Source organism: Bos javanicus, chromosome 12, assembly GCF_032452875.1.
Source record: "Bos javanicus breed banteng chromosome 12, ARS-OSU_banteng_1.0, whole genome shotgun sequence".
NCBI lineage: Eukaryota > Metazoa > Chordata > Mammalia > Artiodactyla > Bovidae > Bos > Bos javanicus.
In genome coordinates this window covers 85,315,920-85,333,365 of record NC_083879.1, presented here as the reverse complement: position 1 = coordinate 85,333,365, position 17,446 = coordinate 85,315,920, and the positions used below count along the sequence as shown (strand labels likewise).

At 49.2% G+C, this 17,446-nt stretch overlaps 1 protein-coding gene across 1 annotated transcript in view; it reads left to right on the top strand.

Annotated features, from left to right (window-relative positions):
- The window catches only part of COL4A1 (collagen type IV alpha 1 chain), a 132,996-nt gene that overhangs the window by 51,254 nt on the left and 64,296 nt on the right, over window positions 1-17,446 (top strand). Inside the window, exon 2 of the mRNA XM_061435369.1 lies at window positions 3,771-3,830. Coding sequence (XP_061291353.1) covers window positions 3,771-3,830 — 60 coding nt within the window. The remainder of the gene's footprint in view (window positions 1-3,770; window positions 3,831-17,446) is intronic.

Genomic DNA, 17,446 nt, shown 5'->3' with positions numbered 1-17,446 from the left:
ATTGAAGGACGCTCGGAGCATCACTGATGCCCTTTTCAGCTAGACACCCTCGAGTCACAGCTGAAATGACTCTACATGCCAGGGTGAGATACAGCATCAGTCATTGTGTGGGCCAGAATAACAATATTTCAACGTGGATTTTATTTAGCAAAGTAAATGTGTCTCTCATGATTTTTGTTTGTTATTCTAAAAATTAGGTTTTTTTTTTTTTTTTTAAACAGAGCCATTTTGCATAAAATGCTAGGCCACCCAGATTGTGAAGCAAAAATCATGGTCTAAAAATGTCTTTTGTTCTGAAAAGTTGCCCATCGTTTAGATGTTCTTTGAATTATCAATGCTTCAGGATTATCTTCTAGGGCCAGAAGTGGTAATAAAATTTCCTACGTGAATAAAGCAGATAAAGGAGACATGAATATCTTTTGTCTGGGGCTGAGAAATGTTCTTTTTGCTTGATGTAAGCTGGTGGGAGCAGGGTGAGGGTCCTTTATTTCTGTAAGAGGGCTATAAGAAGACTTTAGTTCTTTTTTCGTCTCTGATTTCATCCAGTAGTTGTCATGACCTGGAGTGTTGTTCAAGGGAAATTTGCGGGTGTGTTTCTGGGTGTGTTTCTGTAGCAAGAGCTCAAGAAACAGCTTGACCTCAGCATCCACCATGGGGGCCCTCTAACCTCTTATCTGGGGTCCCCTACAATTAAGGCATTTGCTGATAGCTTAAGGGAACAGTTCCAGGAAACTCACTTTTATAACCTTCCTCAAATTGAATAAAGATAAGCTTCTGAGATTTTAATCAGCCTTTCAGAAGAGGAAACCTCAGAATCACCAAATGGCCATTTTCAACTTGAGTGACTAAGGTCTGGTTTTGAAGACGCTGTTGTCGACCTGTGGGTAGGAAAACCCACCCCGCCTGGGCTGCTGTTGCCCACCACCCACCGACCCCGGTGAACCTGGGCTGCGGGTGGACAGGTCCTAAGTCCGTGGGTGTTAACCTGATTGGCTTCTCCTTCTGGTCTCCTTCTGGGTAACTGAGCAGAGTTCAAGGAGCAAGTGTGGGTTTCTGAACCCAGCTCAGAGGCAGGGACATGGTGGGGATGAGATGTCGCAGAGAGGAGCCACCTGGAGCCCAGGTGACTCGGGGCTGCCTCACCCGTTGAGCTTACCTGGCTGGGGGCTAACCTAGCAGCTTCGCGCCATGCTGGGGGGCCCCTGAGAACCTCCGCTCTCCCCGGCTGTCTGGGGATCTGGAGTGGTCCCCCACTCACCGCCGAGTTCCTAGCAGCTTCGCACCGTGCCGGGAGCCCCTGAGAACCTCTGCTCTCCCCGGCTGTCTGGGGATCTGGAGTGGTCCCCCACTCACCGCCGAGTTCCTAGCAGCTTCGCGCCGTGCCGGGAGACCCTGAGAACCTCCGCTCTCCCCGGCTGTCTGGGCATCTGGAGTGGTCCCCCACTCACCGCCGAGTTCGTTTTTACAGTGGTTTCTCACAGTGCTGTCCCTGCATCGTGAGCTGACACACCAGCGTTGCTGGGTTGTCGTCTAGGGTTGTTATTTGAGGTTGATTCAATGGACGCCAGCATCACCACCACCACCATCAAAACAACAGCGATCAGACGCCTGCTGCTCTGTCTCATTAGCTCTCAGGTGCCTGTGTGTTCGTGTTCAAATGCCTCTGGGGTTGGTGCAGATCGAACAGTTGACGGGGTGTCGTGGTTCAGTCAGCGGTGGGTTTTACAGCCGACGTGGTCACAGGTGAAATACGGGCTGTATCAGGCTGGGTGTGGCGCTCCGGGGCTGCCCTCCAAGTACTCTCGGGGTCCTGGAGACATACACGCCAAGGACCGTGAGACACACGTGATAAATGTCACAGTGCTGTTCAGTCACTAGGTCGTGTCCCACCCTTTGGGACCCGTGGACTGCAGCAGGCCAGGCTTCCCTGTCCTCCACTAGCTCCCAGGGTTTGATCAGACTCCTGTCCATTGAGTCGGTGATGCCATCCAGCCATCTCATCCTCTGTCGCCCCCTTCTCCTCCTGCCCTCAATCTTTCCCAGCATCAGGGTCTTTTCCAGTGAGATGGCTCTCGCATCATGTGGCCAGAGTACTGAGGCTTCAGCATCAGCATGTCACAACAGAGGTGTGTAGTCCACATGTCATGGGCACTGGGTTGGAGCAGTGAGCCCTTTCTTGGGCATGGTTGAGGAGGCTCTTTCTGCAGTCTGTTGGTTCTTTAATGTTTGTGCATTTCGGATGAATTTCTGGAGCACAGGTTTCAGGTTTTAGCCTCATCTCTTTGGACAGCTGTAAGTGGTCACCCAAACCCAGATTCTGAAGCAACGCTGTGTGCATGGATTGATTTACACTGTAGGAGGTTATGAGAGTGCGTGCTGAAGAATTGCTGAAAGACGAATCAGGGAGGGGATGGGCTTGCAGTGTCTGGATTCATGGATTGATTTACACTGTAGGAGGTTATGAGAGTGCATGCTGAAGAATTGCTGAAAGACGAATCGGGGAGGGGATGGACTTGCAGTGTCTGGGGTCCGTTGGGACTGTTGTCAGTCATCCCCATTTCCAAAATATAAAATTAAGAACAGCTTACTGTCTTGGAGGCACTTGTTCAGATTTCATTTTGTAAAGTAAATATCTCCAGATGTAGTTGTTTTATGAAGAAGATTTCCAAGGCATTGGAACCAAGATGAGCACATTGTTTTTAAAAATCGGACTTTATGCAATCACAATGCTGTTAACAATATGGGTTTATTTTCCAGAAGCTATATTGCCAGGAGCAGCGTTTAGGTGTGCACTGGATCTCAGGCTTAATATCGAGTTGCTAGTAAAGCTCGTTAGCTAAATTCTACCTATCACACCCTCTTCCGTTCTGTCCACAATATCTATGTCTATTCTGGCTTAGAATTTGGATTCTTCTAAAGAAATTGCAAATGTATTGAGCACCATCGTCTGTTTGTCTTCCGATGTGTTGGCAGTTTTCCACGATGGTAATTGAATTGAATTCATCTCAGCCTTGTCCTCGTGTGTTATATTAAATCTCCTGACTCAGAGTTCACGTCTGTAAAGTGGGAATGGTGATATGTGTCTTGTTAGACAAGAGGCAGCTGGTTGATTGTTGCATTTGGTGGGCATTTGAACACACTGGTTCCCTTCTTCTCCAGCTCGTCTCACCCACTTGAATTCTTTGTCGTGCATTTTGACTTTAATTTAAACGTTAGAAGTGAATCACAGGGGCATTTGGTTGTGGAGTGTTCTTCTGTTGAAACGTCCTGATTGAACTGAATTAACATTTTGTTATTCAGGCTTTGGGCCTGTTTGTTTCCTTTTTGCATGTTTTGTGTGTCATTGTGTCCTGGGGATGTGAGGGGCGAAGCATGGACCCTCCCCACCGCCAGTTTCCTGTGGTCTCAGCACTGAAAGTCCTGCACCAGGAGGGCCTTTGCAAGTAGCGGTGGTTCCTGCTGGACCTCAGGAAGTGGAGAGAGTCCGAGTCTCAGAGTGTCAGTGACAGCACTCCCTCTTTGGACTGAGTGGTGCTGTGATGTGTTCCACTCGGGGCTTGCTGTTCTGTCTGCCAGGGCCAGAGATGGACTTCTGAGCAAGTGCAAAAGGACTTGTCCCCCTAGGACGAGGCCACAGAGTGTGTGTGTTAAGATGGGGCTGGTGGTACTGGGTAGGGCTTTTCCCATAAATAGCGAAGATGCCAAAAGCATTTCAGTTGAAACCTGGACCTCCTGTTCTTCTGTTTAAAGCTGTTTTCTCTTCCTTCCAGGGTGGGTGTGCCGGCTCTGGCTGCGGGAAGTGTGACTGCCATGGCGTGAAGGGACAAAAGGTGAGTAGCCCTCCGAGGGCGGCGATCCCTCAGGTCGCCATCGCTGTGGAAGTCATTACTTTAGAGCAACCGAATAACCAGCAAGTCATGCTGAAGCTTTTTACCACGTCAGGCATTTCCCCAGAGCAATACAAATCAAACAAAACCAGGCTCAACAATATTTTTGAGGCATCCTGTCTGCTCCTCCCCAAAGCTGGTAATTATTGGTGGCAGTTAACGCTAAAAAAGCGATTTGGTTTCTTTCCTTTTTTGACTCTAGAAGGAACAAGTGTATTGGCAGAAAATCCGTTGAGTCAATCGCATTCTTTGGAATTAGTGCACGAAGACTAAACTTAGCTTTTTTTTTCCTGAAAAAAAAACAAAAACCAAAAGTTTCTCTTGAACTTGAGAGCCTTCTATTCAAATAAGAATTTTTAAACAGTTTTACATTCGTAACATACTTGTCTAGATTTATTTACAGAAACAGTAACTATTTATCATTTCCCAAATGTACAATTATAATTTTTTTTTCTAAGCAGTATTCTGCCCTCTCTCTCACTTGAAGAATCGCAGATCTGTATGAAGATCATTTTCTCCTGAAGGCAGGTTGGGTCTGTGCATTTCAGTTGTTTGGAGAGAGGGTTTTCACCCCAGGACAGGGCAATATCCTGGCTCTGTGTGGGGTCACCATGGAAACGGGGTGGGGTCATGGGAAAACCTGGCCGCTGGGCCACAGCAGCTGGGGCCACGCGGAAGGGAGGCGGAGACCCCTGGTCCTCTTCCCACTTTCTGGGAGCTGGGGGTATTGTTCAGGCAAGCCATCCCTTCTGGTCTGCCAGGGCTCCCTGAATCACAGACTCACACTTCTGAAATCCAGCAGGTTCTACTTTACAGAAAATTGTTCCGTTTCTTTTCAGCTGTTTGCTGACGTACCAACATCACCCTTTTTAAAGTCTGTAGACGGTTGGTGCCACCGCTATCACCTGGACAGGCTTTGAATCAGTGAAGTCTGTGGAAGCATTTTCCTGTCCTCCAGCATCCACACTCAGCACCCACTTTATCCTCTGTAATCCCTCTTCTCGCGCTGTTTTCTTACTCGGGAAGTGTCTCTAGCTAGTTCCAGATTGCATCCTCGAGAGTAACGGCAAGATGTTCGTGTCACAAAGACTCTTTTTGTGTGTGTGTCTAACTTGAATTGTAAGCATGCTGAACTAACAAAGAAATCCTTCAAACTATACAAAGTGGAACTTTCAACAAATAGGAACTGGAGACTTATCAACATCACTATGGTTTTCTTATAACTTAGAGCATCAGAATTGGGGGAGGGGAGGGAGAGTTGGTGTTTCTTGCTTATAAAGAAAACGCGTCTTTTCCACCCGCTTTCTTGGTCTCATTCTCCACCATCGACTGCACCCCCTGGCGGCATTCACTCAGGCTCTGGTGCTTTTCAGACACTATTCCGGTCTTACTTTTCTAGCCTGATTCATTTTACTTTTAGCCCCAGATCTCCCCCTTAATATGAGGAAGTAGAGTCTTTATATTCATTATATATGAGGAAGTAGATTCATCCAGGTGCAGCTTTCCAAATATGTTTGGCCGACTTCTTCCTGCCTTGACAGGGGCCTGGCCCTCGTCAGTTCAGAGCTGGTGAAAGCACCCTCAGAGAAGGCAGGTCACGTCTCGGGGTGTCTGACACCCACCCCAATGAGGAAAGGGGCTGTGGGTGTTTCTTTTCAAACCCGAGCACATGGAAGCCTTTGCTTTGGCCAGTGCATCAGTGGAGGCCCAGTCTGTGCGTCTCTGGACCCAGGAACACACTCTGTAGGCCTGCCTTCCACTCGGGCATGGCAAGGTCAAGGTGGGAAGGTCACAGGGTCGCCATGATCCTTCCTGGTCTGCGCATGCTCCTTCAACAGGCTCCTCCACCGTCCACTTTGGGTTTTATACCTTATTATTATGATTCAGTAAAGTCTGTTTAAATAAAATACTGGCAAGCAGTGGGTTAAACCATCCTGAATTTGTGTTTTAAAAGGCTGTAAGGATTGAATGGATTCAGACGGCCTCTTGAGATTTAGGGGAACAGCTAACTGATTTAGGATTATATCCTTTAAACAGAAAGCGGAGCTCTGTCTTTTCTCCCCTTGAGTATAAATATTTCAGGTCCCATGGTTCACATAGCATGAGCCGGGAAGAGGGCCTTCCTCCCACTGAAAGGAAATTTTAAACTTCCACTTATTGTCTCGGACGTGATGTTAAAATAATCAGTTTAACGATGGGAAACACCCAGAGCCTGCCTGAGCCGGACCTTCAGATCTGGTTCCATTTCTCTCATCCGAAGGTCAGATAACAAAGAAATGTATTCTTGGCTGGCACGTCAGCAAGAGAAATTGGTCTTCCTCATCTCCCACCGCTGTTCTCAGCCGCACCTATATGTGCGGATCGGGTGTAAATGCAAAATGAACAAAGGCTTGAGCATCACAGAATTTGCCTCGAGCGCTTCAACCCACAGACCTGCTTTTGAGCTACCAACGCGTGTTTTCAGTTCTCATAGGGGTTGTGTTGCTGTTCTCCAGTGTCTACAAGTTAAAGGACTTTTGAGGTGTTTTTGAAAATAGGATGAAAAACATCACATTATCAGGGGGAGTAAACGTGACCTAAATGGGACAGAGCGTCAGCTCATTGTTTCGGAGACATGCCCCCTTGAGGGACTCTTGAACATATTGGTTATTGAGAATCCACCAATGGAAATTGGAATATGTCCAGTGTAAATCACCAAAATCTCTTTTGGCAAAGTCCTGAGTTCCATGGAGATGAGATTCCTTGACAGAATGTCTGATATCCTCCAGATTTCATCAACAGATATTGATGCCTTAGGTCACTGTTTTCTAATCTCACAGGTATCAGTGTAGTGCTAGGGAGCTTGTTCCGACCTTGGCGCTTAGATTCATGAGCTTGTCACAGATTTCAGTCTTTGCTGACTTGTTTGTTTTCCCAGCGCCCAGATGTTTTCTCTGGGTAATTAATCTGGGTTAGTACATGGTGACTTTGTGTCTTTCCAGAGGCCTCCGCAGTGTGGGAATTTTATCTCCTTAAACTGATTAGGGTTTTGAATGCTTGCCTCCTCAGTACAAGCCAAAAGTTAAGCTCTTCTTTTGCTCCATAACCTGATTTTCTCAACTATTCGAGGTATTGGAAGAGGCAACTTTGTCCCAGGAGTGACTCCCTTGGTCTTGGAAATTAACTATTTCTATTTTGCAAAGAGAACAGAGTTTGCACAAGAAGTCTTACAAATGTTTTAGCCAGAGGAGCCAACATTTATGTAAAGCTATCATCCTATCCTGCAGAGTCCCAAACTGGAAGCCTCAAGTTAACTAGAGAGGTGGGAGATATACATGTGAAATGAATAACAATTTAAGAGTAAGTGATCACATTGCAGGAGAAACAGCAGAGAAAGCAAATACTCTTGTTGTCCTGAGAAGGGAGTGATCCCAGCAGCCTAGGACCGTGAATAAAGGGACGGCTTCCTGGATGAAACAGGATTCAGGCGTGTTGTGGCCTCACTGATGCTCCAGACTCACCGGGACATGAGCAGGGTCCTCTGTCATGCGTCTGCCTCAAGTCACGTGCCAAGTTGAACTGCACTGATCAGAGAAAGTAGCCCCCATGGCCTGCTGATGAACATGACCTTGGCAAAGGATGGATGGCTCCTAATAGAGGGACATTGACAGGGACTTCCCCAGGCCACAGTCTTGGGGAGCACAGAGAGTCTTAATTAGGCAGAAGTGTCATATTTCTGAGGAGTGATGAGAACAGGGTGGTCATCTCACAGCTTCTCAGGACACTTTAACCTGCTGGTACCCAGGTCCTCGCCAGCAACGTGGGGAGGGAGCCCAGTTCGGTTCAATCGCTCAGTCCTGTCTGACTCTTTGCGACCCCATGGACTGCAGCATGCCAGGCCTCCCTGTCCATCACCAACTCCAGGAGCTTGCTCAAACTCATGTCCATTGAGTCGGTGATACCATCCAACCATCTCATCCTCTGTTGTCCCCTTCTCCTCCTGCCTTCAATCTTTCCCAGCATCAGGGTCTTTTCCAATGAGTCAGTTCTTCTCATCAGGTGGCCAAAGTATTGGAGCTTCAGCTTCAGCATCAGTCCTTCTGAATAGTCAGGACTGATTTCCTTGAGGATGGACTGGTTGGATCTCCTTGCTGTCCAGGGGACTCTCAAGAGTCTTCTCCAACACCACAGTTCAAAAGCATCAATTCTTCAGAGCTCAGCTTTCTTCACAGTCCAACTCTCACATCCATACCTGACTACCGGGAAAACCATAGCCTTGACTAGACGGACCTTTGTGCAAACTCAGCCTGAACGGAAAGCCCCTGAGCTAGCCTAGTCTCTTCTAGGGAGTAGGATGCGGGCGATAGGATTCAATCTCTTCTAGGGAGTAGGATGCGGGCGATAGGATTCAAGTGCTAATCAGAGCATGAATCAGTTTCCATTCTTCAAGGTAAGACGATCCTGACCTGCGAGGACCCAACAAGAGGACCTCGTGGTTCAGAATATTCTGGAGTCTTGACCACGATCCTGTTGCTCTAAGACTGGGTCCGTGGTCTGTGTGCTGCTCCACTGGCCACCTGCCAAGGAAAGCAGACCTTCTGAAGCCTCTCTGTAAATGGGTGGTGATGAAGCAGACTGCTGAGGACGACAGAGAAATGGACCTGGTGATTTGGGGCCATGGGCAGATCTCCCGGGTCCTGTTCATAGACAGATAACCACAGGGAGCCACCTTGTCTGCCCAAGTCTGAGCCCCACCCCAATCTGAGGCAGGTTAGGTGCAGGCCAGCCCGAGAAGCCAGGATCGCATCACCTTCGGGGGGGTGTCTATTCCACACAGCATTCAGAATAAAACCTAGAGGCGAGGGCAGCAAAGTGAGCCTCTTAACCCTGAGTCAGGAGATGCCATTGTCCCTACATGGTGAGGATGGGGCCTCCCTGGCCCCTTCCTGCAGGAAATCCTGGCATATTCTTTGCCCTCTAGGAAATTCGTCACTCTGGTTTACAAGGAGTCATCTTTGTTACAAGCCGGGCATGACGCCTTGGTCTCCCAAGAGGCGAATCTGGCCCTAGTTCTCATGCGTTCTGGACACAGAGATGGGGGTCGTGGCCCCGATGGTCAGCCCTGCCTGCACCTGGGAAGGTGCGTCTTGCCTTTCCTCCCTGCCAGCTCCTTGCCGCAAACCAGGGATGAATCAGTCGGCAGGCCTTTCTCGAAGGTTACTCTTGGAGACACAGAGCAAGTATCCTGAGTGTCTTTTCCTCCAGGACACACTGAATAAGAGAAAGTATGTGTAAAGAATTCTGTAAATCTAACCGTACCTCAGGGCTTCCCTGGTGGCTCAGTGGTGAAGAATCTGCCTGCCAGTGCCGGGGCCACGGGTTTGATCCCTGGGTCGGGAAGGCACCCTGGAGGGGGACGTGGCAGCCCGCCCCAGGGTTCTTGCTCACTGCCACAGGTCGCCATCGCCTTCTCCAAAAAGGCGTTAGGAGCCAATGTTAACATTTAATATAAAGGATCGTTCTTACCCCAAGATCGCAAACATAGGAGACTTTCCTAGTTGTCATTAAATCTTTGGTAAATTCCCTTTCTGAGACAAGGACTATATTTCATTCCCATTTTTTGAGAATTCATTAGTCTTCAATTTATATGTATCTTTATTTTCTTTTTTTTTTCTATATCATTAAGGTTTTTTTTTTAATTTTATTATGTATCTTTATTTTCGTCAATCTTTCTTTTACTTCATACATGGGAATTGAAGACACTGCTTTGTATGTTATGCTTTATATATCAATTGGTTATTCTCTTTTCATTTCTTATTATTCTTAGTATCTCTGTAGCATAGATTTGAGACCTCAAAGATTATTGAAAAATAAGCTTATCTTTCTATTAATTTTTATTAGAACATAGAAAATTTCTTTCCCATAAATGAAATTTAACCACTGTTCCAAATATTAAAGGCATCATGTTTCTTCCCAGATATTTTATTTTTTACTTAAGTAAATAAAAATGAATATTTTTGTGTAAACTCTTTGGAACTTTGGGTAAATTAACTGATCTGGGCTCAATGAATTATTAATAAAAACACTAATTTATTAATTAAGCACTAACTCTGTGGGAGGCACCATACCACATTTGAATTAGTGAGGATTTCAAAATCTAGTATATTAGATTAAAAAGAAATTTCATTTTCTTGCTTCTAAGACGTGAAGTATAAATGCCAAAAGGGCACAACTCACTGTAACATAGGAGATTTACTTAATAAAATTAAGGTTTGTTTAGTGTATTTGTAATTACTTGTGTTGTTTGTGAGACTGGTTGGAAACCTCTGTTTTTATAGATGCTTTGAGCATTTCCCAAAGGGCAGTGGCGGCCAGTTCAGCCTTTCCCCAGACGTGGTCCTCAGTCCACCTGGAGGACACTCTTGCTGTGGCCTCTGGAATGGAATACGAAGGGGTCCTCTGCTGTCACTAGGGGGACAGATAAGTCTGGGGCACGAGCTGCAGCCCAGGACATCTCAGAACCCTTCGTTACAGCTTTGGAACCTTCAGGGGTGGCTTATCCCTTGCGGTTTTCCAAACTCACTTGGTTACAGACCGCTCTGTTTCCCAAATCAAGAAGCAGCCGTTACGAAAGGATGCTTGGTAGGCTAAGAGCCTAGGTTCTCGTGTGTGTTCCACCAAGTCATTTGACCAGATTCTCCTGAGAAAAAGGGAAATGACGTTCGACCTACAATTTCCCAGTCTTGCTGAAAGGATCAAGGGAAAGGTACGGTACCTAAAAATCACTTGGGACATTTAAAATGTCATGTATGTACATCATCTTAGCAGTAGCTGAATGTTGAAGTTGGGGTAAATATGGCGATGAGCTTGCTCACTGGTGCATTTGGGGGCTGGATTCTCAAACCTGAAGACGCAGGCAAGCTGAGCACTTGTCAGTTCACGAGAAGGACCGTGCTATCAAGACAGCAGCTCTCCCAGCACCTGAATCAGAGGTGTCGGATGTTTGCGGAACCACAGCAACATTGTTGGGAAGCCCGTTGGTAGCTTTTGGATGGTCTTGGTGGAGGAAAATGAGACGTTCTCACTTGGGAGGTCTGTCTGGAACAGCCGTCCAGTTTCTAGTCAACACTGTGACTTTATCATCCATCTCCAGACTCATTAGGGGAACCACCTCTCCTGTCACTCACCCTCCTTACGTCGCAGGCGCCTCTGTAGGCTTTTCTGTTAACGGCTTTTCCTGACACCCATGTAGTTACAAGCAGTGTCCAAACTCTTCTCCCCCCCCGAGTCAACTTACCTTATTCGAGGTATTTTTAAAGGGGAACGTATGAGCACAATCGCTTTATTTCTGCCACAAGATGGATTTCAACACCCTAAGTGCCCACTTTAATCGCCTTGGGGTCAAGGTGTCCGCCCCGGGCTCTGACGGCTCACTTCTCTTCCTGTGTGCTGGGTAGATGGGTTAATGCAGACTCTTTCCTTTTCCATGTTTTCCCTGGTGTCTTGCAGTCCAAGATTTTTTCCAGATGTCTCCTATTTCCTATTTCCACATACTGGACATGAATCATCATCTGGCAGAGTCATCGTGAGAATCAGTGTGGGTTTCCACATTCACCTACTTTTGTCTTCTTGATAGTTCTTTGTTAAAAAAAGGGGGGGTGGATTTTAAAAAACTATGCCTGAATCAAGAGTGAAGTATCAACCATATGCCGTGGGGAAGCCATTAAGAGCAGATCCATGCCTAGTGGTTTTCTTTTATCCTTCACGCACACATCTCCCTGGGCGTGGATGTCGCTGGAATGTCCCTCTTGGGCACCACGGAGGGGACCATGAGCCACACCTCCCCCAGCATCCACCTCATCTGTCCTGTTTCTCTCCATTACATAAAGTCTGCCCCTTCGCCCTCTGCTTCTGAGACCTGTTACACTGGAGATAGATTTTAATCATAAAACTTCTACCTTTATGGATCTGTAACTGTACTTGGAATGACCTCATCCAGTGCAGCTTCACAAAATAGTGAGTTGATCTTCGTTCCACGTTGAGATGGAATCAGATCAGATCAGTTGCTCAGTCGTGTCCGACTCTTTTCGACCCCATGAATCGCAGCACGCCAGGCCTCCCTGTCCATCACCAACTCCCGGAGTTCACCCAGACTCACGTCCATCGAGTCAGTGATGCCATCCAGCCATCTCATCCTCTGTCGTCCCCTTCTCCTCCTGCCCCCATCCCTCCCAGCATCAGAGTCTTTTCCAATGAGTCAACTCTTCGCATGAGGTGGCCAAAGTACTGGAGTTTCAGCTTTAGCATCATTCCTTCCAAAGAAATCCCAGGGCTGATCTCCTTCAGAATGGACTGGTTGGACCTCCTTGCAGTCCAGGGGACTCTCAAGAGTCTTCTCCAACACCACAGTTCAAAAGCATCAATTCTTCGGCGCTCAGCCTTCTTCACAGTCCAACTCTCACATCCATACATGACCACTGGAAAAACCATAGTCTTGACTAGATGAACCTTTGTTGGCAAAGTAATGTCTCTGCTTTTGAATATGCTATCTAGGTTGGTCATAACTTTCCTTCCAAGGAGTAAGCGTCTTTTAATTTCAAAATTAAAGGTCTTGAGTGGAATCTCATGTCCTTTAAAGCCCAGAACTGCTCGTGTGAGTGGATGCCGTCATTAGCGGTGCCCGGCCCTGACCGTCCTCGTCTTGACTCTTAGTAGAAAACCTTATTTTTTCATAAACAGGATCCTGACCAAACAGTGGTCGGCAGGAACTTAGCTTTCTTCTAGAAGGAGCAAAATACTGCACGTTTTAATTCAAGATCAAAGAGTCAGCATCGACTCTGATGAACCACAGCCGTGCCGTGGATTTTCCTCCTGTTTGCTGGTGGAAGGTCACAAGCCAGTGAAATGCGGTTCCGTCTGGCACAAAACATGGGATGACTGCTGCCTGGGCTTGGAGAACCGCACCCAGAAACGGCGTCGCAGAGCCCCATCCTCCTGGGGTGGCTTGATGCAATGCTTGACTAAACGAAGGAGGACTTAGAGGAAACAAGGGGGCCGGATGGCCCTGGGGACCGGGCGCCACAGGGTCCTATTTTCCCTTCAACAAGCCCCGTAGAGATGTGAACGTCTCCCGTGCACGCTCTGTGCATGGGTGGCGTGGCCTGCCTCCACAGCCACGTGGCTTTGAAAAAGCATCATGCTTATCTGGCCCCGAGTCCAGCTGACTCTGGGTCTCTCCACTCGGAAATCAGCTCTCAGTTCTCCCCTCCTCCCTGAAATGCCATCCGCACAACCTTCCCGGTTTGAAGTCCCTCTCGGGTCGCCTTCATCTGAATACGGTTGTGCTCTGTAGACCAACCTACGACGAGCAGGAAGATACTCCTAGTGACGAATGAGAGATGGGATTCTCTCCCACGTGTCTTTGTTAGAGCTTGAGGATTGTGCACAGTTTTTTTTTCTCATGAGTGGGTGTTCATTGTGGCAGCTGACGTCCTGCGTTGGTTCACTGATCACAGGTGAGAAAGCCCTGGCTCTCGGTTGGTTGGTGTGAGCTCTGAGGCCTGTAGTATCTGGATAAACACTTGACTGGGAAATGGTTTTCTCGAGGTAGTAAAGGAGCTCAGTCCGTCCACGGTGGATGCAGTGAGCTGCCTGCATCTCCTGTCCCCCGCCCGCCTCCATTCCAGGAGTCTTGTTGAGGTTCTGCCCATCAGTGGCTGCAAGCTGATGGATCTAGAGGGTGGCTGGCACCCGTCCTTACCGACGTGCCAGCCCCAGGGACAGGCAGCGGCAGCAGTCACCCTGCCCTGAGCGCTCTGCTGTGAGCCCCGAGGGGGCAGAGAAAGCAGAGCCACCAGGGTAAGCCCGTGGGGGCTGGAGCCGAGCTGGTCAGGGACGGGGACTCTGAGCTTCCCAGCAGCCAACAGTGGAGTGCAGCTCCCAGGCTCAGGACACGTGAGCGGGGCTCCCGTCTTGATCGCCTGTTTTTATAATCATGTTTGCCCTGACTTGTGGTGGAAGATCGGGCACTATGGGAAAGGCCGTGGATAGCTGTGTCCTGCTCCTCGAGACTTCTCACTTCCTTGTCGAAACCTTATGTCTTTACAGGGTGGGATGGGCCCTTGGTCATCTCTCTTTTCTAAGCAGGGCCTCTCCCAGCTGCTCTGCGTCTCACACGCGAGGGCGGGAGGTACGTGGATGAACCTTGTTTGCAGACCCTCTGTCTCTGGACCCGGGAGGCCCGGGAGTGACGCGGTCTCTGCTCCATCAGACGTCCACCTGCTCCTCACGGGTGTTGCTGTTCAAATCCTCCCCCCATGGCTGCCCTGGGTGGCGAGCCTTGGGCCCTGCCCCTCCCCAGGCGGGAGCCGGCACCCCCGCGGTTTGCTGTCTCAGTCCCAGTACGGAGGCTCTAGTACCTCGTCTGACTCTGGACCACACAGGCTGGGCTCTGGGTGTGCCCGGGAGGCCGCGACCCCCCTGTCTCGGGAGGTGGCCCGGCTCCCGGGCTCCTCCCCGCTCTGGCTGCTGGATGCCCCGTTCTTGTAGGAGGCCCTGACTTGACAGCTCGTGGAACGCCCTGCCTGCTGGGGCAGACGTGATCTACGGCTGGAGGAAAACTTCCAGAAAAGCTAACAGTAACTTTCGGAAGAACATCTGGGATCATGAGCAGAGCGATACTCTGTTTTAAAGACGCTGGATGCGGGTCCCCACTGATGCCTCGGTTTTCCAGGGCCCCGTGGATCCGGGCTTTGGGGGTGGGCGCTGGGGCTGAGGTCTTGGGGGCCGCGTCCCTACCCCCAGGGCTCTGAAGATGCTCCGGTGCCCTCCACCTTGGCTCCTGGCATTCACCCGCCTCCCCATGCGGGCCACATGGCTCTCCTCTGTCCTTCTCTGGAGCTCTGCCCATCTGCCCCGCCCCCCAGGCCACGTGCCCCCCAGGCTGAGCATCTGCACGGGCGCACCTGTTCTTCCATGCTGCGTCCCTGCTGCACGTCCCTGGGGCCTGCCTTCCCCCCCGTATCTCCCCTGCTTCCGTGCACACACACCCCACACAGGCGTGTACACATGTGCACACACCCTTGTTGCCTAGATCCCTCCCCCACCCCAACCCCCAACCCCTCTGTCCCCTGTGGTCCAGTTGGGCTTCTAGCCGGGGGGCTTTTCCTCTCTCTTCATGGGCAATGTTGGAGGTCGCTGCCCAAGACTCTTCCGGGATGTGATGGGGACTCCAGGGGACCAAGTCAGGAGGGTGACGTTAGAGCCGGTGGGGTGGGGGCCCAGACAACTTGAAGAGAAGAGGCAGCCATGCTCTCTGAAGCGGTCGGTGGGGGGCACCCAGAGCAGTGTGGATTCAGAGAGGGTCCCAGGGAGCCCAGCCTTTTGTGGGGCGGGGGTGTGTGTCCCGAGCAGCTTCTCCGATGCCGGACCTGCCTCTCATGGGCTGGCCCTCTAAGGATCTGGCTCATGGCAGCTGTGTTCATCTGGGTCCTTGTGATTGGGATGGGTTTTTCAACCTGAAAAGGAGTCTTGGCATTTTGATCTAAATCTCCAACAGGGAGAAGGTGGACTCGGAGCTCTTAAACTTTCAGAATCTGCGCATCTACTGTCTCTGATTTCAGGGCTGCCCTGTAGAGGCTAGGGTTTCATACAGCTTTGCCATGCTGCCCTTTCTAAAGCGTAATTTACCAGAAGGAGCCGTGGTATGCAGTCAGAGCACCACTGGGCCTTGCTGGTATGCAGTCAAGGTCAGAGGCTCCCTTGATCTGCGCGCGGAAGGTCAGGCCTTAACGGGCTGGCACTTTTAAGGCAGACATGTCCTCAGCCTCGAATGCTTTCTCAGTGATGTATGCGGAGAGGGCAGGAATGTGATTCATGGCGTTTGGCTCCCGCGCCTTCCTCATTCACTTCTCCAGCCTGCTGATGTGAAAGGTAGCTGTTCTTGAGTCCCCTGGGTCTTCCCCTCCCTTTTTTCTGTTTTTAAAAGTCTCAGGACACTTGCACGGTGTTAGCTGTGAGTGTGTGGCCGCAGGGAGCGGTGTCTGTCCCCTCGTCCCACCTTGTCCCACCTCGTCCCGCTTTCCAGACCCCTTCCCCGTGGGTGACCCCAACGTTGCGCCCGGAGCCTGAGGTCGCCAGGCTAGGCTCTGCTTCTGGGGCAGAGGGAGGGAGCCGGGAGGCTGGGCGCGCTCCACGAGGCTCTTCACGAGCCCCTGGGGTAGGGCCAGCTCCCTGTCCCTGTCATATTTGTTCCTCTGAGATTCTGCACCCAGGTGGTCAGCTGTGGTCCGTTGGCGTGGAACATCAAGTAGCTGTGAGCTGGTTGCTTCTCAGCCATCTCTCCCTGTAGGTGCTGGTCCTCCCCGCAGAGAATCGTTGAGTTTGGAAGCCTGTTTGTCCTCTTGGGATGTCTGCGGGGCTCCCCCTGGCTTGGAATTCTTGTGGGAGCCTAGGAGTTTTTACAAAGTTGGCAATTTCATATCTGGAGTAGGAGAGAGAAGGGAAGGCCACCTCAGGGTGCTTGACTGATCAGCCTCCTGTGGCCAAAGAGAAATTGCCCCTGTGGTTCTGCTGGATGACACAGACCCCCTGCAGAACGTGAAGGAGCATGGCCAGAGGTTGGGTCTGACCTTCAAGCACCCCCTTCCCCCTCCTTCCATCCTGTCTGTCTTTCTCTAACACACTTATCCACTGGGTCATCTGTCTTCAAGTTGATTTGTTAAATTTAAATACAGGATACATGGGAAAATGTCACACAGTTTTAATACTCTATAATCTGTTCTCTGTTTTTTTTATGAGAACATTAATATCTCCTAATTTACAGACTATAATGTGATTTGCCTGTTTCAGCAATTTAGCTCCTAGCCAAAGAGTGTAATGTTTTAATCTGTTGGCATTAAGTATCTTAGAATTAAGAAAACAGGAAACTGTCATATAAATTGAACCTTAAACGCCTCTGAAAAATAAACACAGTAAAATAGCATTAAATAAGATACTGCTCATTTAAATTTTTTAATAATTTGACCATGCCCCTGGGTAAAAACGTGTGCCCACGTTATCTTTTGAAAACACACTGCTGATTTTGTGAACACATTAAAGTGAAGGCTCTTTGTAAGTATTTAAGAAGGAGCTATTTGTTGTGTTAATTTATGCACCCTTATTTGGGATTGATTATGCAATCATATGCTTTTTCTGGGGCTTCCCTGGTAGCTCAGTGGTGGTGTAGAACCCCCCTGCCAATGCAGGAGACGTGAGTTCGATCCCTGGATTGGGAAGATCCTCTGGAGAAGGAAATGGCAACCCACTCCATTAGTCTTGTCTGGGAAATCCCACGGACAGAAGAGCCTGGTGGGCTACAGTCCATGGGGTCCCAAAACAGTTGGACACAACTTAGCAACTAAATGACAACAACAATACTTTTACTAACTATTCAGTTTTAAAATCATTCTTGACCAAAAAATTGCCTTCAACATCATGCTCCATTTCTTTCCTGAAGGCACCATATGTTTTAAAACATACTGTGGTCTTTACTGAAAACAGGTTAAAATTCGGTTATTAATGAGGTTCGTTAGCGTGGCTCT